Source organism: Crassostrea angulata, chromosome 9 (assembly GCF_025612915.1).
Source record: "Crassostrea angulata isolate pt1a10 chromosome 9, ASM2561291v2, whole genome shotgun sequence".
NCBI classification, from domain to species: Eukaryota; Metazoa; Mollusca; class Bivalvia; order Ostreida; family Ostreidae; genus Magallana; species Magallana angulata.
The window spans coordinates 19194116-19218350 of record NC_069119.1 but is presented as its reverse complement, the minus strand read 5'-3'; the positions used below and the strand labels follow the sequence as shown (position 1 = coordinate 19218350).

Sequence of the window (24235 nt, the reverse complement as noted above, 5' to 3'; positions counted from 1 at the left end):
TGTGCATTTGCTCTCACGTTTTTCATGTACATGTAATACAATATATTTTAACAAGTACAAAGTAAACTTGTTAAATATGCAACTTCTGTGAATGCCTATGACTAATGACTGACATGTCTTTATTAGAAATTCCCAAGATATGATTTGATTTCTTATGATAAGTAGACCTACAGTGCCTCACATAAAGCCAAATAAATTCTCTGACATACTATTTGCATATTTTTCCTGTCAACTTTTCCGGTCATTTAAATGTGAAGTTTGAATATTCATTTGACAATATTTTCTACATAATTTCATAGAAGTAAAAAGGACTTTGTTTTAATTATTATGATTATCAAAATAATCATTCTTAGTGTTTTCTACTTTTATCTTACAACCAGATATTTCTTCACGACGAGGACAAAAAATTAGCAAACATGCTTTGCTATGCAAATACTGATCCCAGAATGCAGACCTTTGATGGAACACCATGGAGTGCTTATTTGGCAGGGGAATTTGTAATGTACAGAGACAGACAGAGACTCATATCTGTGAGTACAGAGAATATCTTATGATTTGAGCGTACAGCAAAACTATCATAGCATACACAGTAACTTAGATTATTGGTCACGTTTGACCAATAGCCTCTTTTACCGCTCCTCCGGAATATCTTTATATTTATTGCACATGAATAACTGGATCTTGCATAACTCGTCAAACAATCTGTATGCCTCCTCCACTGTGTTGAAAGGGTCCACTTGCACGCGAAAGGAAACGGGTCCAGTTCTTTTTTTGAAATAGCACAGTACCGACACAACCTAACAGAAAGTAAACCGAAAAACTAACCCCTGGGTTTACTTTTTGGGTTTACCGCGGGTTTACTAGAGTGGACCCAGAGTGAACCTAGAGTAAACCAATGTAAACCCAGAGTGGACACTGAGAGTAAACCCAATCAGAAGTATAGCCCTGAAAGCAGACGCTTTCTGTGTATTCAGAATATACAAGGCACAGAGATTACAGTATGGTTAGATAAAAGACAGGTCTGCTTCACATTTTAGTGCGTACAGTTAACCTTTAAAGCAAAATCCACGTAAACCCAAAGTAAACCCCGAGTAAACCCAAAGTAAACTCCGAATAAAACCCAAATTTTCAAAACGTAAACCCAGAGTAAACTCCAAGTAAACCCAAAAAGTAAACCCGGGGTTTAGTTGAAGTCTACTCTGGTGTTAGATTGGGTATGATTGGTACTGTAGGTTTAACCATCGGTGTTGATCTCCTCTTATAACAGACGGTAAAGTTCTTCGGTTCGAGGTGCTTAACTTCTCTAATTAATTTTCCACTGAAACTTAACTTACACTCGGCACAGGTATCTCAACATCTGGTAACATGATTGGAATCTGTGACGTTACAATCTTATCTGCCACTGTGTTGACAAGTCCACTTGCATGCGATAGGAAACGGGGTCCAGTTCTTTGGACTATCATTTCCGGAATCCATATATCTTTTCCACAATAATCACACGTCATAACATGTACCTTCTGTTCTGGTTCAAATTCTCTGTTCTGTGTAGTTCTCTGTGTACACATCTTTAGTTGCTTCCGTTTAAAATGTAACCCTGTTTTTGGTCCTAAAAGATTCATTTTTTATGGTAACTTTGTTCCCAGCGTAAGCTGATTTCTCATTCGTTTTTGAATGAGCAATATTTCTAGACGCCAACAAGAAATTTTCAAGTTTTATTTTAATAAAATGCATTGTTCTTGTTGCACTTTGTGGCACTCCAGAAGTCCATTTCTGCAAGGGTGGTAATGTGATGTTTTTATGTGTTTTATGCCATTAGCATTCACGAAGTCTTCACATTCTCTTAAGGTAAATTGCGGCCCGTTGTCACTTAGAATTGTGACTGGAAATCCGTTTCTGGAAAATATGGTTCTCAATCAATACTACGCGTTTATGTGGTTATGTTAATTTTCCCTACATCTGGCCACTTTGAATTCGAATCTTCTAATATAAGGAATATATATTCTCAGAAGGGTCCTAAATGTATGTGTATTTGCTCCCATGGCTTTGTTGGCCATTCCCAAGCATTAAATAGTGTACGTCATGTTCTGGTTTTGTCGCCATTCATTACATTTTTTTGGCAATAGTTTGAATATCCTGGTCAATTCCTTGCCACATACAAAAAATCCTAGCAAGTCTTTTTTTTTTTTTATTTTGACCACTCTTGGATGCCCTTCCTGTATCTGTGAAATCACCATTGCAAGTTGCGGAGTTTGATAGGTATAACATCTGTTCTCCCCAAATGATACAACTATGATGTAGTTCAATTCGTCGTGAGTAGCATTGTGCTAATTCTCCATCTTTGTCTGTAGAAGTCCAATCACTGTTAATGCACAACATGACTCGTCTTAGAATTATGTCTTTACGAGTTTCATTTTGGATGTCTTTGCTGGAAAGTGGTGGAGTTTCAATCTGTCCAAAAAAAAAATTGTCCACCAAATCTATGGTAACATCAGTCTATGTGTTTTTAAGTGGTAAGTGTGACATGAAATCTGCGTTCGAGTGCTTAGAAGTAGAAGTCTTAAAGGACTAAGGATTAAGGATGTGTATCAAAAGCTGATGGTCGGTGATCAACTTTAATTCCCTACCAAAGAAGTACTAATGGATTTCTTGATCCTCTATATGATTCCCAGGGCTACTTTATCAATCTGAGAATAGTTTATTTCTGTGCTGGTGCTATTGTGCGAGACGCATTACATTGAGAAGGTGCTTTTACTATGACATGGTGTACTGCGTAGACTACTTCTATCAATCGCATGTCCACTCAAGGTCGTGCACGTCTCCAGATTTCCTCTCAGTCAATATTGGCTCAATCGCTTTGGCAAGAAATTTTAGTTACAGGAGTTTATCCTCGTCGCAAATATGTAATATATATATATATATATATATATATATATATATATATATATATATATATATATATATATATATATATATATATATATATATATATATATATATAAAGCACTGAATAGAATCAACAACACTAGGCATCTTTAAGGTGTCGGATCTAATATATAGATACTAAGCCAGTAAACTGAATATATAAAGCACTAAAAATGGCTAACGACACGAACAATAGAAATTGTCAAATTTTCGGGACAACCCGTCCCTTCTTCAGGACCAAAAAATAAATTACATAAGTAAAAAACAAAGAAAGCAAAATCTAAAGCTACTACTAAACTACTTAAGAAACTATGAAAAAGAACAGCTACATTATACACATCATTAGATCACATTCTTAAAGGTGTTGATACTGTCGCCGATCGCTATAAAGTAATCAATCAACTGCCAACTTCACGCCTGATTAAGTTAATTAGTTAATTAAAATTGACGTCCGAGTTAATAAATGAAAATTTGAACCCCCGTTGTTAACTCGTACGGCACTTATGATATAGACTCGAATTTTTGATGAAAAAGAGATAAAATTAAATGAAAATAAATAAATAAATAAAATTAAGAAAAAAATGATTTACAAATAAAAGGTAGTAAAGAAACTAATAAATGAAAGAGGCGCAGTTGACAGATTAGATAAAATTACTATGTGGGTTTCAGGTGATATATGGCTATGAGACGTTCATTTTAGTGAAGTCCATTTGTTTGTTCATGCCATCAGGTCTGAATGATTTGAGTCTGTGCATCCAGAACTTTTCCTTGCTTTTCCTCTCCGCGTCTGTCCAATTAGGATTATGGTCAATAACCAATACTGTCATGTCTTCCCATTTGTGGCCACTTGTATTAAAATGTTCTCCGACGGGCTCCTTGACTTTTTTGGTCTTTATGGTAGAGCGATGGTTGTTGATCCTTCTGCGGAGGTCACCTGTTTCACCGACGTATTGCTTAGAGCAGACTTTGCAACTGATGAGATAGATGCAGTTGTCTGTGCGGCAAGAAGTGTTGCCAAATATCTTGTACGTGCGACCCGTGGTGGGGCTTTTAAAACTGTCCGCGTTGGTGCTGTGTTTGCACAAAAGGCACCTGACATCGGAACATGTTTTAAAACCGCCATTTGGCAACGGGTTGTCTAATCTTGCCCTCACTACCATATCCTTTAAGTTCCTCGGGCGTTTAAACGCAGCCATTGGTGGATCCTTGAAAAGATCAGCCATTCTTTCGTTAGTGTAAAGAATGGGCAGATTATTTCTAAGGATGCTGTTGAGGTTCTTAAGGGCGGGGTGATATGTAGTGACAAGTGGAACCCTGCTTTTGTCTGTTTTCTCTTTGTATTGTAAAAGGGTTTTCCTGTCTTTTGTAATCATCTCATCAATTGCAGATTGAACTGTGTGGGCTTTATAGCCTCGATTACACAGATGGGATTTCAATATTCTGCTCTGTTCTTCAAAGATTTCATTAGAAGAACAGATTCGTCTGATTCGGGATGTTAATCCTTTAGGGATTCCTCTAAAAGTATGGGGAGGATGGCAACTCGAAGGCTAGAGGTAGAGGTGAGAATCAGTGGGTTTGGTATGGAGACTGAATTTTATTTCACCATCTTCCAAGGTGGATGTAGTATCCAAAAATACATTTTTGGAACTAGATATGTCCACTGTGAATTTAATCGAATTGTGGAAGGAGTTGGCAAAGGTGATGAAGTCATTTAGGCAGTCTCGGTTTTCGACCCAATTCATCTCAATATCATCAATGAACAGCAACCAGCTCAAAGGTCTGAAAGGAGCTCTGAGAAGCAGGCTGCGTTCCAATCTTCCCATAAATATATTGGCGTAAGAGGGAGCCATTTTGGTGCCCATAGCTGTACCACTTATTTGTATGTAATGTTCGCCATTGAACATGAAATTGTTCAGCTTGAGAACATGTTCAAGGAGCTTGAGTAGAGATTCGGTTGACGGCTGCTGAATCGCTCTACTGTCCCATACCTCCCTGCAGGCCTCAATACCTTCATCGTGAGGAATATTCGTGTACAAGGACGTGACGTCCATTGTAACGAGAAGAGTATGGTCTGGCAAGCCAGAGGAAGGTGTTTTATTCAGGTAATGTGTAGTGTCCTTGAGGTATGATGGCAAATCTTCTACATGTGGACGGAGATGTAAATCTATAAATTCAGATATTTTCTCCGTGGGGTGTCCGATGGCACTAACTATAGGGCGCCCAGGCATTCCTTCCTTGTGGATTTTTGGAAGCAGATAAAATTGACCCGGTCTACAGTTGGTTGGGCGAAGCGTTTCATAAACATTAACACCCATCTCATCATTTTCATACATTTTGTCCAGGGTGTCAGTGACGAGAGCTGAAAACTCTTCAGTGGGATCAGAGTCCAGTTTCTTGTAGAAACGATCGTCTGTTAGTTGTCTGTTGGCTTCAGCTAAATACGCTTGTTTGTCTAGGACAACCACTATGGATCCTTTGTCTGCTTTCTTTATGACTATGTCGTCCCTGTTTTTCAATCTTTGTAGAGCAGATCTTTCTTCTTTCGTCAGATTGTCAGGGACGATTTTTTGGTTGGTGAGGAGCTTCTCAATGTCTGACTCAACAGCATCAATGTAAGACTCAAGTGCTCCACATTTGCCCGGTGGCGGTTCCCAAGTACTTTTGGGTCGGTACAACTTATGTTCTTCTAAATTGTGCAAGGGCGGAGGAGGTTCGTCTGTGTGATCATTGCTGGAGTCCTTGCGCGAGAAGTGTTCCTTTAGTCTTAGCCTTCGGAAAAATGCTCTGGTGTCCTCTCTAACCTTTTTGTCATCGACCTCATGCGGTGTTGGACAGAAATTGAGACCTTTAGATAGTAGTGATGTCTCAACGTCTGTGAGAGGAACCTTAGATGTATTCAGAACTGAGCAGGTGTTGGTATCGACCAAGGACTCGTCTTCACTTGTTTGCTTTTTGCGCTTGAAGCGTCTAGAGCGCCGTTTTTTGGCAGAAGGACGAGATGACAACATATTAGACCTGGTTCTGTTTGTTGCTGGAACACCATCCCGAAGGAACTTTCTTTTTTGGGTATTATTGAGGTCATTAGATAGGGTAGTATTGAATGTTGTAATAATTCTTTTTGCTTCAACAAAATCTGCATGGGAAGTGGATTTATTAAGAGAAGACTCCAGTGAAACTACATCTTTCTCAAGTTGTCGAAGTCTGTGGTTATCCCACGACAGACAGAGAGACATTAATTCTTTGGAGCATCTTCTTAATATACAGTCCCAGCGTTTTTTGGAAGTTTTTAGAAACTAACCCTATGTTGGGAGTGACATTTATCTGGAAGCCTTTTGGTATAATGTCACAGTTGATATATGTTTCTAAATTTGATATTCTGTGTTTGGTTTTGATACATTTCTTATTTTGTTTTTTCAGAAGTTTAAAGGTGTTGTTTTGTTTAAGAGCCATGACAATAGATTTAATTTGAATAAAAAACTAAATAACCAAAATATGTTTAATTTTTAAGAAAAAGGTAAGCCAAAATAAATGATGTCAGGTACAACTTAATATTTTTCACAGAACATAAAAAGTGGTAGGTCGTACCAGAAATGAGACTGTGTTATGTCAAATTTAGAAAGTAGGAACTAGAAATCACAAACAAAGAAAATAGGGGATAGAAAAGAACCAAATAGAAAAAGTGAGGGAGAATCAAAATAAATAAAAAAATAAAAAATAAATAGTAACAATGAAGGGTAAGTTAAAGCTATGTACACGGAACAAATTCAAATCCTACCATGGTAGGACGAGACTCTGTACCGATAAAAGATGCTAGTGGATCTAAAGATACAGTTGATCAAGAATAATATAAAAAGCACTGAATAGAATCAACAACACTAGGCATCTTTAAGGTGTCGGATCTAATATATAGATACTAAGCCAGTAAACTGAATATACGTCGGTGAAACAGGTGACCTCCGCAGAAGGATCAACAACCATCGCTCTACCATAAAGACCAAAAAAGTCAAGGAGCCCGTCGGAGAACATTTTAATACAAGTGGCCACAAATGGGAAGACATGACAGTATTGGTTATTGACCATAATCCTAATTGGACAGACGCGGAGAGGAAAAGCAAGGAAAAGTTCTGGATGCACAGACTCAAATCATTCAGACCTGATGGCATGAACAAACAAATGGACTTCACTAAAATGAACGTCTCATAGCCATATATCACCTGAAACCCACATAGTAATTTTATCTAATCTGTCAACTGCGCCTCTTTCATTTATTAGTTTCTTTACTACCTTTTATTTGTAAATCATTTTTTTCTTAATTTTATTTATTTATTTATTTTCATTTAATTTTATCTCTTTTTCATCAAAAATTCGAGTCTATATCATAAGTGCCGTACGAGTTAACAACGGGGGTTCAAATTTTCATTTATTAACTCGGACGTCAATTTTAATTAACTAATTAACTTAATCAGGCGTGAAGTTGGCAGTTGATTGATTACTTTATAGCGATCGGCGACAGTATCAACACCTTTAAGAATGTGATCTAATGATGTGTATAATGTAGCTGTTCTTTTTCATAGTTTCTTAAGTAGTTTAGTAGTAGCTTTAGATTTTGCTTTCTTTGTTTTTTACTTATGTAATTTATTTTTTGGTCCTGAAGAAGGGACCGGTTGTCCCGAAAATTTGACAATTTCTATTGTTCGTGTCGTTAGCCATTTTTAGTGCTTTATATATATATATATATATATATATATATATATATATATATATATATATATATATATATATATATATATATATATATTCGCCAGAACACTAGACCACATGGAACACAACAGGCGCTACCATCTTAGATCTGCTGTATAAGTATTCATTCGCATGACATAAATATCATATAGAACAGTGCATGTAAACATTCCGGACATAACAAAGGGCATACTTTTAATCTAAAGATATAACTAATCCTGGAGTATATTTCATTGAAATTGCTTTCTGCAAACAGTGTTATTGATTTGTGTCGACAAAAAATAGTTAAAATCTTTAAACGTGCTATAAGTTAATTTTTCATCACAAAAAATATTTTGATGACTGATTTACAATGCATCGTAGTGTTTGATGACGTTAAGTCTTTTCTAAAATCAACAACACGATTCTGTGTTCAAATTTGGCGCAAAAATCTAAATAAACAAATAACCGGTTACTATCTGTCATGAAAAAAAGTTCATGAATTTTTTTTTATAGAGTACATTGTATGGAAATGACATTTTCTTATCATGTTTCATGTTATTTTACATTCTAGATCATATTAACTGAAAACCAATAAAATCTTGTTTTTAATATTCTATTTTCTTTTCTTGTATTGCAATGATTTTGAAATTCTTCTGCAAGACATGAGAAATAAAGCCGAGGATTAGTCAACGATTTCAAAAGAATCCATTCTCAGTCATTTTTAGTGTGATTATTTACAGCCAACCACGTAGCCTCATATTAAAAAAATGAAAATGATAAAATCGTTGTACAAAGAGTTCATGCAATTTGATTTTATAACAAAGCAAAGCGACTCAATGATCTCCGTTTCTCTCTTTTTTGTTTTACATTGATTGCTTTTTCAATTAGGTCCACGCTCTTTTTTCATCTTGCATATGGGGTGGACAAGGATTTTGTGGTTGCGGAATTGCTGTCCGAGTGGAGAACTCTCTGTTTGCATATCGTACATGTCAAGAAATATCCAACAGTTATAGTAAACCTCTTGTCCATCATGACACCGTGTATCATATCTGTGACGATCGTCACATGGTAGTAGACATAGGAAACCCATGGACAAAGGTAACTAAAGAGTCAAGTACCTGAACGATATTGTTGAAAGAAATATAAATCATTAAAATCTAAGGTCATTTTATAATCTTATGCAAAATATAACTTATGGAAAACTCTTATCTTACTTAAACAAGAAAGCCAACGTGAATTCGGTTTTGAATGCAAATCAATATTTATATCTTCAAGATAATTCTTCCAAATGGAGCTATTGTGGAATATCAAATAGGACAAGATTGGCTTTATAACATCCATATTACACCTTCCATCTTTGATGAGGACAATGTTGAGGGGTTGTGTGGAAACCCAAATGGTGATACTACAGACGATTTCATACCTCAAGGATCATCATTTCCCACTGATAATTTCCCAATCTTTCAAGACAGTTGGAGGTATTTTAAATGCTTAGAATATTATTGTCACATTCCTTGTTTGGAATATTGGTGTTAAACAATGATTTATATTAGCCATGCAAGTATTTTTTTTATTGCCAACTTTGATAATACGGTGAATTGTTTTTTTTTTATTTGGAAATTTTAATGTTATTACAGGATCCTGTCATAACATATAGAATAGACGCTTAGAAAACTGAAAAAGTTACTGAAATACTGAATATAGTTTATTTAATTCATGTATTATTTGAACTTGTAGAATCGATATAAATTCAACAGAGAGCCTTTTTGGGGTTTCTACAGTGTTTAACATTAGTTACTTCGAGTTGCAAAAATACTGTGACTGTGCAGACGAATTTTCACAGACTAATGCCGATGATCTCTTCTCTGATTTCTACGCAGCAAACTGTTCTATAACTACAGAAGCTATCTTGTGTTCTGAGAAAACAACTTTTCAAAGTTTTACATCAACGTGCAGGCAATACCAAAATCGATATAAACGAGATGTCAATGAGATGGATTTTGAACATCAAATTGAAAAAAGAAGTGTAGATAGTGACGATATCATTGAAGTTGCACCTTTGACCATAGATCCAAATTTTGATCCAAACGTTATTCCCCCAGTACATAATTATATACATAAAATATATACATATCTTGATTTTATTATTGATAACATTGAAAAAGAAAGCATTGTAATGCGCATTTATACCTTTTTTGTAATCTTTCAGTATCATAGAATGATTCACTGATCATTTTTTTTTCTAGACACCTTCGTGGAAAAATGGTTGGAATGAATCGTCAGCTCGTGCATACTGCGAGAACATCATTCTCAATAACCAGGCCCGTATTAGTTGCCAAACTTACGTCCCGATGGAAAAATCAACTGATATATCGTTAACACAGTGTATGGAGGATATAAGGGTATTAGCAGATAAATACATATATGTCATAATACACATAATAAGATTGATACGATTATTGACTACCCTCAAAGTACAACATTCATCAAAGTCTAGGTATATATTGTACCTTGAGGGTATACTTGCTGAATCATTGTATTGAAAAAAAAACCCACAAACATTATTTTTTTATATGATTCAGTGTCAAATTGATATAGAAATAGTTTCAAGCGAGGAAATGCGTCATTTTTGTTTATAGAATTAACCAAACATATAGCCATAGCCAAACATATGGAGAAACGCGAATTTCCATTGGACGATAGGAATGACGGTAACGAATGAAAATCCCCGATTTATTTTAGTTCACTGTAGAAAAACCACATGTTAAACACATGTAAGGTCACGGGCATGTGATTATTATATACATATGTATCTACAATGTATGCACTGATTATAAGGAAGTTAACTGCTGTATAGGGGTACATCTGGCTAACGTTCTTATAACCAGTACATATTATACAAATATTGACTGGGGTTGAGGGCAACATTGATTATATTAGCCCCCGAGGGACGAAATATTGCCCGATTATCAATGGTGCCCGAAAAAACAGTCAACATTTGCTTTGTTATATGAAGAAACCAACCAACATTTAAGAAAGTAATTGAAAACAGATAGCCGTAATTTTCTCAGCTCACGAATTCAATTTTGTGCAAAGATCATTTTCAAAATATCCTCCGCATCAAACGAAGACTGGTGATATTCCACCGACCGTAACAATCAACATACAGATGTTCTACCTGATTTTCCTTCACAGTAATTCGCAAATCCTTAAAATGAGCGAAGCGAGCTCTAAGAACCAGTGTACAAAATAAACAAAATATTTTGTCTACGTCCCATAATGTTCTCTAATGTTTTCACCCGTGGTGCTATGCCAAAAATGGCCGACTTTTAACCCGTAATTTACGGTGTCTTAAAGTTTGAAGACACATTTTGAGTACCGCATATGCTTTGGCGAGACTCAAACGATTTGTTACATGCTTTCAAACCTTCGTATTGAGTCGAGATACGTAAACAAAGACGAACAAAGTCATGGATGACTTCACACTGCTATCGCGCTATATTTCCCGCGAAAAAGTTAGAAGTGGATCCAACATCTGTAATGAGTGTACTAGCTATTTCAGTATAGACTGCGATACCTGCCTCATTGACATATGATTTGTTTTTAATTTTTTTTAATATAGAGATTATATAAATAACTAGACACGATCTCGTTGCGAGCAACGAGCAGGTCTTTCGTCCGATTTTTAAAATAATTTAATATGGAATGACCTTGCTCTTGCTCTTCGTAAACGAAACGTATCTGGAAATGGAGGCGGGATTTAAGAGTAACGGGTGAAAGACTATCTACCTCTTTGGTGTCCCTTATTTGAGGGATCAGCTCCTTTTCATTCGTTTAAGTTAGAAGATATTTTTGTTTACCGCTAATAAGTGTTTAGAAGTTGTTTACCGTTTTTGATATATCTGGGAAAATCGTTTTGATATCCGGTCCTAAAACTCCTCTAAGGGTCCAGATAACAAACAATATATGGTTGTTCATTGTTAAGCACATTATTTTGAGTATCTTTTGTTTAATATTGCTTTTCAGAATTTTCCTACATTTTGAGATATTGAGCATCAAAGTGTTGGACTTCTGGCCCCTTAAAATTCCTAATTACGTAACATAGGAGTAAATGGTTGCCATGTATAAGTGAATAACGTTAGAATGAACATAATTGCTTCCATAACGTATAACAAAATATCGCACAGTAAAAAGTTATCATTGAAAGACTTTAGAGCCCCCTCAGCCCCTTATTTGAAGGACCAGTCCCTTTTTCTTGATGTCATAAGAATGTTCTTGTCGATTCAAACACATTGTGTTCAACAAGTGTTTACAAATTATTTACCGTTCTCGAGATATCTGGATAGGGTCGTTTTAGGGGCCGACCCTGTAACTCCTTTTAAGGACCGCATAACAAAGAAATTATGGTTGCATATTGTTAAGCTCAATATTTTGAGCATATTTTGTTCAATATTGCTTTTTGAAATTTTCCTCCATTTTGAGATATTGAGCATCAAAGTTTTGGACTTCTGGCCACTTAAAATCCCTAATTACGTAACATAGGAGTAAATGGTTGCCATGTATAAGTGAATAACGTTAGAATGAACATATAACGTATCACAAAATATTTCACAGTAAAAAGTTATCATTAAAAGACTTTAGAGCCCCCTCAGCCCCTTATTTGAAGGGCCAGTCCCTTTTTCTTGATGTCAAATGAAAGCTCTTGACTTAATAAAGTTTTTTTTGTTCTACATGTTTTTACAAAATACTATCGAGAAAAGAGATATTGAAAGAAAACCACGAAAAACCACGACGCTTTTTCAATCAGGCGAGTTTCAGCGCTTTTGGTCACAAAAAAATATATGTACCATATTTCAGATATACAACCTTTTGTCTACATTCCCTGAAATTTTTAACTCGATATCTCAAATAGTTAAGAAGTTTACCTCTGCCAAGCCGACCCTCTGAACAGCGTAAAATTGTAAATATCTCAAAACCGGAAGTGACGTCATCATTCAAAAACATTTCGAACAAGGTTCAGATCAATACCTATCAGATCCAAAGGTTTTACGTAATTCGGTTGAGTCGTTTTTTGAGAAATCGCGTGCACAAAATCGGTAAGAAAAAAAAGAATAATAACTAGACACGATCTCGTTGCGAGCAACGAGGAGGTCTTTCGTCTGAATTTAGAATTTGAGATAAATGTTCGTTCTTGATTTTGCTATTTTACAGCTAAACATGATTTAGAGTAGAAAAACAGGGTCTACTTTCTAAGGGCCAGATACTATATTGTTTCAGGGATAAAAGCTTTGTTCAACAAGTGTTTAGAAATTCGTCACCGTTTTTGAGATATCTGAGAAAAAAAAGTTTTAGGGGCCGGTCCCTTATCTCCTTATTGGAGCCACTGAACCAAATTTTGAAGGTTGCATTTTGTAAAATACATCATTTTGAGCATCTTTTCTTCTAAACTGCATTTCAAAATATTTTCCTTTTTGAGATATAGGTGGTCATAGTTTATGGACTCTTGACCCCTAAAAAATCCTTATTACATAACACATGAATAAATCATTACATTACTTGGATACATAACTGTAAGATAAACATATCTGCTTCTATAGCCTTTCATTAAATGTCCCTCAGCAAAGAGCTACAGATGAAACCTTTTAGAGCCCTTTAGTTCCTTACTTTGCGGGGCCAGCCCATTTCTCTTGATATCAAATAAAAGGTCATTTCAGATGCTCAAAATGATGTATTTTACAAAATGCAACCTTCAAAATTTGGTTCAGTGGCTCCAATAAGGAGATAAGGGACCGGCCCCTAAAACTTTTTTTTCTCAGATATCTCAAAAACGGTGACAAATTTCTAAACACTTGTTGAACAAAGCTTTTATCCCTGAAACAATATAGTATCTGGCCCTTAGAAAGTAGACCCTGTTTTTCTACTCTAAATCATGTTTAGCTGTAAAATAGCAAAATCAAGAACGAACATTTATCTCAACACATTTTGTTGGACAAATGTTTAGAAATTCGTTACCGTTCTTGAGATATATGGAAAAGAACGTTTTAGGGGATGATCCCTTAACTCCTTATAGGGGCCGTTTAACGAAATTTTGAAAATTGCATATTATTTAGTACATCATTCTGAGTATCTTTTCTTCTATACTGCATTTCAAAATGTTTTTCCTTTCTGAGATATTGGTGATAAAAATTCTGGACTTTTGGCCCCTAAAACCCCTTTTTATGAAACACATGATAAAATCATTACATTGCTTGGATACATAACTGTAAGGTAAACATATTTGCTTCTATAACCGTTCACAAAATATCCCTCAGTAAAGGGCTACAGATGAAAGACTTTAGAGCCCTTTGGTCCCCTAATTGTAGGGGCCACCCCCTTTTTCTTGATATCAAATAAAAGGTGATTTAAATCTCAACCCATTTTGCTCAACAACTGTTTAGAAATCCGTTACCGTTCTTTAGATATATTGGAACGAACAGTTTAGGGGCAGATCCCTTAAGGTGGGTCGCGGGTTTGCTCTCGTCATCAAATTCTGTACGCAATTTAGACAACTTGTTTGGCCGCTTTGTGCACATTCGTTTATGACGTCATAACGGATACATCTCAAGTTTCCCGTATTACGCTCTAAAACAAAATGCTTGGGGTGATAATGAAGTTATCATTTATATATATGCCGTTAATACTAGACAGTAGTAGTCATTCATATTTATTCTCCGCGAATCATAAAAGGAAGTGCACATTGAATGAAACACATTAAAATTATGCAGATAATCAGCAAGAATTGGAGCGTTCTTTTTCAGTCTATGTAAAAGTTCAAACTGTAAATAAAAACCAGCGGTGTAGTCTCAAACCAAACTTGGAACACATGAGAGAGAGAGAGAGAGAGAGAGAGAGAGAGGAGAGAGAGAGAGAGAGAGATGTAAAATATTTGATCCTCAGCTTCGGCAATAATTTTTTAACAATTGATTAGTTATTAAATTAATATATAATGATATAATATATTATTATTACATGTTACTATTTTGCCCGAAAATAGGGAAGAGCACAGTCGGGGAATTCGTTTTTCTTAGTTGTGAAGATCTTGATAAGCAAAATAATTGCCCGGAGCTTACAAATAGCAACCGTTTTCTAGCTTCGAGATTATATACATTAGGTCTAACTTATATTGCGACCAAGCAAATTAATATGGAAATGCACTTGCTAACAAATTTGATCCTCCTTTCCCTCCGTGATTTTAGATATTCAAAATATTATGCTCTGCATCATCTGATTTAGAATAAGACTGTAAGGCTAGCTTTTCTGCTTAATACTTTTTAAATATCAACAGAACAGATCTCTTCCTGTACGTAAGACCGGAGGTTCTTCCTGTATACCGGAGGTACAGTGTACACGAGAGGCTGCCCCCCCCCCTCCCCCCAAATAATAGTTTTGGATTCATGATAAAAAATATGTTTAATCTCGAGCTCTTTCATATTCTCAAAAAGTCCATTTTTTAAAGATATATGCCTCAGCAAGTGTATTATGGTAGATGGTCTAATCACTAGGAAAATTGTCAGTTTTACTGTTACAGAGTTATGTGAACGAACGTGGCTATATATGGATGGATGTAAAATATTTTCTCTTTTCTGTAATTTTGTGGACAAAATTTATGTGAAAAGAATCTGCATCGTCCTTAGAACCTTAAATCTGTAAAATCTTTAGCAGTCCTGAGTTTAGTTTTTAAATGATTGCATCACTTAGTAAGTGGAACAGGTTTAACATTTTTGAAGTTGTAATCATGACGTCAAATACCGAAATGCGACAATTTTTGGCAGAATAATCAGAAACATAAAATAAAATAGCAAAAAATCTAGCGAGAACACATATAATTTATTTACATAAATAATTTGTAAATCACATTTTCTTAACACATAGAAACCGTTGATAAATTCGTCTAAATTGTTTAGAAGCTATTTGCAATTTTAAAAAAACCTCCATCTTGAATATAAAGAGAACTATGCTCATTTTCCTATATATTTCATTAGAAACGCGTCAAAACAGCACTACAAACGATACTAAGTTTAAGAGCAGTATTGCATACAAATAGCTTAGGCAAATTTGATAAAAAAATTATATAATGAACTGTGTATCCTAAATTACGATTTAACAAATTTTCAGGTTATGTTTTCTCGTGAGATTTTTTCTAGGGTAAACCCGCGACCCACCTTAAGTCCTTATAGGGGCCGTTTAACGAAATTTTGAAAATTGCATATGATTTAATACATCTTTCTGAGCATCTTTTCTTATATACTGCATTTCAAAATATTGTTCTTTTCTGAGATATATGTGATCAAAATTCTGGACTTTTGGCCCCTAAAAACCCCTATTTACCTAACACATGATAAAATCATTACATTGCTTGGCTACGTAACTGTAAACTAAACATACATGCTTCTATAACATTTCACAAAATATCCCTCAGTAAAGGGCTACAGATGAAAGACTTTAGAGCCCTTTGGTCCCCTAATTTGATGAGCCAGCCCCCTTTTTGATATCAAATGAAAGGTCGTGTAAATTTTAACATTTCTTGCATTACAAAATAAACAAAATATTTTTCAGAAAAGAGATAAACTAAGAAAACCATGAAAAATTACGGCGTTTTTTTAGTCTAAATTTTTGGGACCAGGCGAGCTTTACAGCCTCTTGAGCAAGACAAATATGAATGCCAAATTGCACATCTACAATTTCTTGTCTACAATCCCTGAAAGTTTGAATTCAATATCTTTTACCGTTTTGGAGGAGATTCCGGGACAAGCCGACCCTCGGACAATCGCTAAAACGACATTTTCTCAAAACGTCATCAAAATAAAAAAAATGTTTATTAAGTTCGGATTAAGGTAAGGTTTGCGACTTGCATTTTTTAGAGGTTGTACCAAAGTTACATACCATTTTGTTCACTATACTAAAGTCTTTTTTCTCATGAAAAACAAATGAATTTTGCCCGTCCCGTTTTATAACTACAAAAGGTCAAAGTTCACGATTTCCAATTTTCATTTTGATGAAATGTAAACAATTTCGTGAAAATAGTTCACGATTTCCAATTTTCATTTTGATGAAATGTAAACAATTTCGTGAAAATATGTACATTTTACATGTGACTATTACGGGGGTTATTTATGCTTAAAATGTTCGAAAATAATATCACAATTAATATCATAATTCACTTTTATTAATTTCTGATGAACTATCTAAAAATAGAATAAAATGCAACAAAAGTCTTAATTTTGGACTACTATTATGTAAACGAAAACATCTTATTTGAAACCTTTCCAAGTCCACCGATTTCAGGAAAAACGTATCCTAGAATATGTGTAATCTGATGTTTCTAAAACACTATTCAAAACCATATGATGCGGATTTCGTTTTCGTGGAAATTGATAAAATGCTTGTGTCTTCTTATTTTTTCATTAAAACTAAAAAAACGCGCGAAATAAAAAAACTGAATCAATTATGACGTCATATAAATTTTGACGTCATAACTGAAATAAAGAGTAGTTGGTGTTACGTCACAATGAAAATGTGTGAGTTATCTCCCTGTAACCGCAAACCTTACCTTAATATCTATTAGATCTAAAAGTTTCACGAAAATCGGTTCAGCCATATCTGAGAAATCGCCTGCACAAATTTTGTAAGAAAAAAAAATAATAATAGGGAAAAAGAAACCGAACGAAAACAAAAAGGTCTTCCGTTGCAAAACGGAAGACCTTAATAATAATAGGGAAAAAGACAATAAGGTCTTCCGTTGGAAATGGAAGACCTTAATTATATACTAGTAAGAGCCATACTTTACTGTCATATCGATCCATTTTTAAGCTAATTGTGCATGCATGTACAGTAGGCAGGTAAGTATATGAGTAGGGAGGAAATAAGCAATAGGACCTTTTGATCTAAATAAAAAGGACTAAAATGAAAAAATAAACAGTTAAAAAATTTATGTAGATATTGCATATAGTCAAACCATTTAATTTTAAAGTGGGAAATTACACAACTTACAAACAGGGACCTCTCTCTCTTTCTCTCTTTCTCTCTCTCTCTCTCTCTCAATCGAGAGGTAGGGGGTTGCGCTGTATGTGTCATAACCATTAAAATTAGAACCTTTGGCATACTTATTTTAGAGCAATACTCTCTCAAAAATTCTTTGACGTTCCTTGATACCTAAATAACACTAGGTTGACAATGATGCATGGTATGTGTAATTTTTGCTGCGCTCGCCAGAACGGTAGCACCGTAAAACATATTATCCGTTATGATAGCAAACCGTCGCATTGCGCGTCCGTCGTTTACTTGAGGGAATGTTCTCTAGATATTATTTCTAGCCGGTCAATATTGAAAAAAATGTTGACCGGTCAGTATTTTTCGGACGAGCTAATATTACAATTATTGACTATTCGTTTATATAGAGTTATATAGTGAGAATATACTACTGAATATAACAATTGCAAATATGTTTCTATTTCTTAACTATAAAAAAAACCCTTTTTAATAACGTCACAATGATTACCGCACGCGCTTTTCGTTTGACGGTTGTATTATAGTAAAGATAATATTTACGGTAACCGTTGAAAATTATATAATATTTCTAAGTTTTAAAATAATCTTACAAAAATTATAATAGACTTACTCCCCACAAAAACCGGACTTTTTCTTAACTTTTAGAGAGAATTGATCAGTTTGTAAAATGTTATTTGTGTTTTACATGTATTTGATTAAAAGTGTAAAGTTTAACGATAATCACAGTATCATCTTTTGTATCCTGTTGTTATCCGACTTTAATGTTTTTCTGGTTTATAATTTCTTTTTTATTTAGATTTATTTAGGTTTTTTTGTGCATTTTACATGTAATAATATACGTTGTATATGTGTCCGTCATTCCTGCTTGAGGGTGTTTAATTTCCCAAAACCCAATTGAATGGTTTGACAATATGCAATATCAACATAAATGTTTAACTGTTTATTTTTTCTCTTTATTCTTTTTTATTTACATGTAGATCAAAATGACATTTTTTTTTATGTCCTCCCTCCGATATTTTTTAACATGCATGCAAAATTAGCTTAAAATTGGATCGATATGGCAGTCAAGTATGGCTCTTGCTTGTGTATATATAATTTTTCTATCCAAAAAAAAAAAAAATTGAATCAAATCCTCTGTGGCAAGTATTGCAGTTTATATGCATTACATATGTTTGAAGCACCTTTAACCACTTCTGTGCCACAGGGCCGATTTTTACGTAGTTTATTGTACCTCGTTTTTTTTTTTAGCTAATTAAAACATAAATCAAAGTCCAATATTGTTCGCTATTGAGAAATAATAAATAACCTTAAAAATTAAGGTTAGATAAGGAATAAGGAATCATTCTTTGAGTATTATGAGGTGATAATTTTGGTCGGGGCGTGATCAAATCCAATAAAGGCCGAAGGGCTTTATGATAGATTTGATCACGCCCCGACGGGAATTATCACCTCATAATATTCAAAGAATGATTCCTTATTACTTTTATTTATATAATTTTAAGCCATCGTACGATTAAATATTTAAATATGAATAAGCAAACCCCGCTGGCGCCTCAATTTGGCGTCATTTGTATTATGGGTTATATAGTACAAAATCGATACGTAGTGTTATCACAGGCAAAGACACTGGAAAATGTAAATATAATTAAATATTTGCATTTCCATTGTTCTTTCCCACTGTAAGCCCATACGGAGGTGCTGCAATTATTTCTCTATAATCGCAATTGCTCTGTCAGTATACTATGACGTCATAAAGGTGTAACGTTATATATACTTTTCCATGACGTTATAGATTTAAACCACTATACGATACATCATGTGTTTTTCTCCAACTCCATCAAAATTGACGTATTTACATGTAATATTAAAACATGTTTTTGATAACATTGTAAAGAAATTACTGTATACAGTTATAACATTATATAACTGTTGATTCTGTTAACAAATCTGTGTGAATTAAAAAGACACATTACAGTCTGAATGTTTACTTTTGATGTAATAGCTAAATGCCAAGGTCTAGGCTAATCCATGGTATTTGCGAGTGGTAAAATGCAAATATAAGTAATAAACAACGATTATTTAGTGAACATGGCGTTATGAATAGCAACTGCTCTGCTGGCATATTTCCCATGATGCGCTAGCGCGCATCCTGGAATATGCCAACAGAGCAATTGCTATTCATAACGCCATGTTCACTAAATAACGTTGTTTATTTCTTAAATAAATACAAATTTCTTCCGGTGAAAATGATATTGTAACATCATGTTCGCACTACAGACTCTCGCTACAGAACAAAAAATCAAATTCGTGCATTTTATATGTATGTGACATTATAGAAAAATAATTACCCATAGTGTTACATTCTTCTATTTCTATTGAAATGTTAACAAATGCCTGCATCAAATCAACTAACCATCTTTGTATGTAAAATGTTCGTATCTAAATCACAACCGGAGTATATCTTTTGTTTTCTATACATAATCGTTGGTTATGCGCGCGATCGATTAAATTTAGCAGCCGTGATTCATTGTTTTTGTTTTTACTTACAAATATTGAAGCTGTTTTAAACATATTTGGCAAATCAAACATTTACGTTGGCAGCGAAGGGGTTAAACTTATCGCGGGGAAAATGTAGTGCGTGATCACTGTGACGTCATACGTTAAAATCTATAATCATTTGTTTACGTTTCTGTAGCCCTTTTCACAAAAAATCTTATACAGCAAAACTCGATTATAACGAAGTCGCTGGGACGTAAGAAATTACTTCGTTATATCCGTAATTCTTTATAACCGTATAAGAAATTCATTAAATTTTCATAGCTGGGGATCCAAGATGACTTCGCTATATCCGTGAATTCGCAATATCCGTGTTCGTACTAAACGAGTTTTACTGTAATAAGGTTTTGCGAAGATTTAAACTTAAGAATATCTTAAGGTCAAGATCTAGTAAATGATTTCAGAGCGTCTTTTCGGTGCTGGAACCATTGACGTTATAATTGATTTGAAGAATATTTTTCCCGTACTTCACGGCTTTATAGGAAGGAATTATGTAGAAAATTTAACAATTTCTTGACATTCTATGTTTAATCATGGGAAAAGTAATCCAGATACCTATATTCAATTTGACATCATTCTACAGAGGAGGTCAAGAGCTTGTTTATTTCCGTTTTGGGAGAGACTGTAGGCATTCTAGATATATTTTATTAGTCAAAAATGGTCAAAACTCCGAAATTTGTTCTTCAAATCCTTCATATTTCATTGAAAATGACAGTTTAAAACATGATTTCTTCATTGTGTTTACCAAAAATTTTAGCCCCGGTACAACAAAGCTATTGTTATGAAGAATCATTGAAAGAATTTGTATCTTCAATTTTACGAACCTGCAGGCACCTTTCATTTACTAGATCTTGACCTTAACTGCTTTTCACGAAAGCATTCGTAACAGGTTTCACTTAAGAATTTACCTACGAGTTATCCTTTCCCTAGCAACGATTTGAATTCACTTAATAATTCTTATAAAACAGGAGAAACATATAAATTAACCAACATTCTCACAAATTAGATGCAAAACTGAAAATATATACCACTTAATCGAGTGAAATCAATGTGATGTAGTAGAAATCAAAATATGACGTCACAATCACAATGTGTGTTTAGCGTGACGTACGAAAATCTTACGAGAAAATGTGCTGTTATATTTTTTTGTGTATTTTTTGTGTATTTTTTCAACAATAACTGCTATATAATGCGATTCAAAACATTACATTTAGCTATTGTTCTTGTATATTTCACATAATACGATTATTATTTACTTGGTTGGTATGTTATCAACTCACCTAAGAGGCACAGGATTTCATCAGTTGACCAACTAGGCTCATATCCCAATGAACGTTTAATTCTTAAAAAAAAAATTTTTAAAAGTCCTAGACAAGACTTTTATTTATAATCTGTTTTAGGATAGTGGAACAACAGAATTTTCGAAATACACCTTGGAATCTCTGAACAAGTTTTGTTTTGACCAAATTAAAAAGCATGAAAAATATCACATCAAAAATGACACTGAAGAAGGTTCTGTCGTAGATATAATCGGAAAGCTAGTTTGCCCTAATGACTGTTCCGCCAACGGAATCTGCAATGAAGGTATAATTATCGTTTTGATTTTATGACATTGTCTTGTTAATTTTAAATATTTGACCTTTAGTCTTGCTACATGTAGCTTTTTTAAGAGGGCTGGGTGGCTCATTATGAAAAAGAGCTTTATAGAATATATAATTATGGTTTGTGATGTTACATGATTTTTATGCAGTGAGTTGTTTGTTTACTGTCCCTAAGCCTGGGCGAGGTCATAAAAATTACTCAACGAGTTGGATAAATATCATCAATGTATATATATAATTATAATATCACAAACCATGAGCACGATTTCTTTTATCAAATGTTTGAGTCATGTTTTATGTGTTATTTCCTATTTTTAGGTTTTAAAATGCAAAATTTAATACGTCATTTCAATAGAAATAGGTCAAAGTTAGAGAGTCATCACAGTGTAATATCAAAATTTTATTACATGGGTAATGTCCACCTCATATTAAGGCAAACAAGTGATATATTAGATATATATGTTAATTTTGTTAACTTATGAGTTTTATAAGGTATATTAATTATATTTTAAAAATTAAAAGTAATTAAGTCTGATGGGTTATTTGTTGGCCATCCAGTCTCCTGAAAATGCAAATTATTTGAAGAACAAATCAGAATCATTTGTTAATGCTATAATTAAAAGATTTAGGAAATACTATGATTATGTTGTGTCCTAATTTATCTTCAAATTTTAATGGCTAAGCAGATAGTTTTTCTCATTAAAAAGTAATTTTATTTAAAGGCCAGTGCAAGTGCTTCAGTTCCTATATTGGAGCCGACTGTTCACTCACTCACTCAACACCACCTACAAATGCAACCTTGCCGGAGAGCGGATTATGCAGAACTAGCAAACGAGCATGTGCGAAGACAAACATATATGGGTTTTTTCAGTCAGATGTTGTATATGTTAAGTTGGAGGAATTCGAGGTAATGCAAACTAATTGGGTGATTCAAACTGAGTTGTTGAGTTTTGATTCACTTTTACTCAATTGTGTTAATTGAATATAATTAAATATTTTCTAATATGATGCCGGTGTTCTAATTCTGTTGATTCTTTAAGAGACACTTGATCAACATAGGGCAAGTCTGGCAATTCAAAAATTATTAAATGGATGTCCATATCTGTAAAAAAAAGTATTCTACTTATTTTTAAGCATATCTTTTTTTTTAGTATACGTATTGTTTTTTTGTTTGTTTATTTGTTTTGTTGTTGTTTTTTGGGTTTTTTTTTTTTTTTGGTTTTTAGAAAGATGATGATTAAAATCATGACAGATACTGTCGATATTTAAAAACTGTTCTTACATGTATCTAAAATGAAATACAAGTAGACACTATTGTCAAACCAAATGCTTAATTTTTTCAACACATGATATAACGTTAAAAATAAACCATTATACTGGATAGAGCAACATATTTATAAGGGTTTATTCGTAAAAGCTTCTCATTATGAAGATAGATCGATATCATTTGTAAGTCTAAAAAGAGAATTTCGAATTGGACAAACAATTGGAACAAATGGGGCCAAGAAGTGTCACTGTTTCAATATTTTTAACTTGTCCAGATGTAATTACAATACTCTGAAAATACACATCCACAGTTTAATCAATATGCATTAAATGTTTACAGAAATGTAGACAATTTGTGAAATACATTGCGCTTTTCTTAATATGTTTTTGTTAATTAGATATTTCTACTTCAGATAACAGATTTGGGGAGGACAAATACGCTATCAACAGAAATCGTTCCAGCAACACCTTCAAGTCCTACTATTTTAAGAATCGACTTTCCAACTCCCAGTCGTAAAAAAAGATCCTCCTCAGGATATACATATGGACGCGGTTTTCAGATTAGTTTATCTTATGATGAAATACACTTCAGTGAATCTATGACAGTTATCATATACAATGACGCATGTTACAGTTGTAGTGCTTCAACACTAACATGTAATGTAACGGTAAGAAAATACATGTATATGCTTTAGAGATTACATGTACGACTATATTCTTTACAATTCGTAATGTTCGCGTAAAATTGTTTTCCTAAATTATTTTTGTTTTTTCACGTTGTGATGTTTTCGTAAATTTGAATGACAGTACTACTGAAATATTTAATCGAATGTCAATATTGAAAGTCCATGCATCATAACAAAATTATCATGCTGTTATTCGCATCAAATACTGTGGTTTCATGAATATTCGTTGAATATAAGTTTAAGTGGATTTCGTTTTTAAGTTGATACACGAAATTAAATGCTCATTGAAATGCAATTTTTATAAACATTTTGTATTGATGGGGTCATTGGCCACGAATTTACATCTCCTTGAAACTGTGATTTTCACTTTATCCACGAAAATTGATACCCTTGAATATTAATGAAACCACAGTACAGATTTTAAGAGAAAGGATA

The 24235-nt window shown here is 33.9% G+C and overlaps 1 protein-coding gene across 1 annotated transcript in view; it reads left to right on the top strand.

The window, feature by feature from the left end:
* Positions 1-24235, top strand: part of LOC128162185 (von Willebrand factor D and EGF domain-containing protein-like) — a 59551-nt gene that overhangs the window by 33146 nt on the left and 2170 nt on the right. Inside the window, exons 8-15 of the mRNA XM_052825371.1 lie at positions 381-530; positions 8533-8742; positions 8920-9122; positions 9382-9745; positions 9891-10046; positions 21648-21831; positions 22571-22755; positions 23528-23782. Of these exons, the coding sequence (XP_052681331.1) occupies positions 381-530; positions 8533-8742; positions 8920-9122; positions 9382-9745; positions 9891-10046; positions 21648-21831; positions 22571-22755; positions 23528-23782 (1707 nt within the window). The remainder of the gene's footprint in view (positions 1-380; positions 531-8532; positions 8743-8919; positions 9123-9381; positions 9746-9890; positions 10047-21647; positions 21832-22570; positions 22756-23527; positions 23783-24235) is intronic.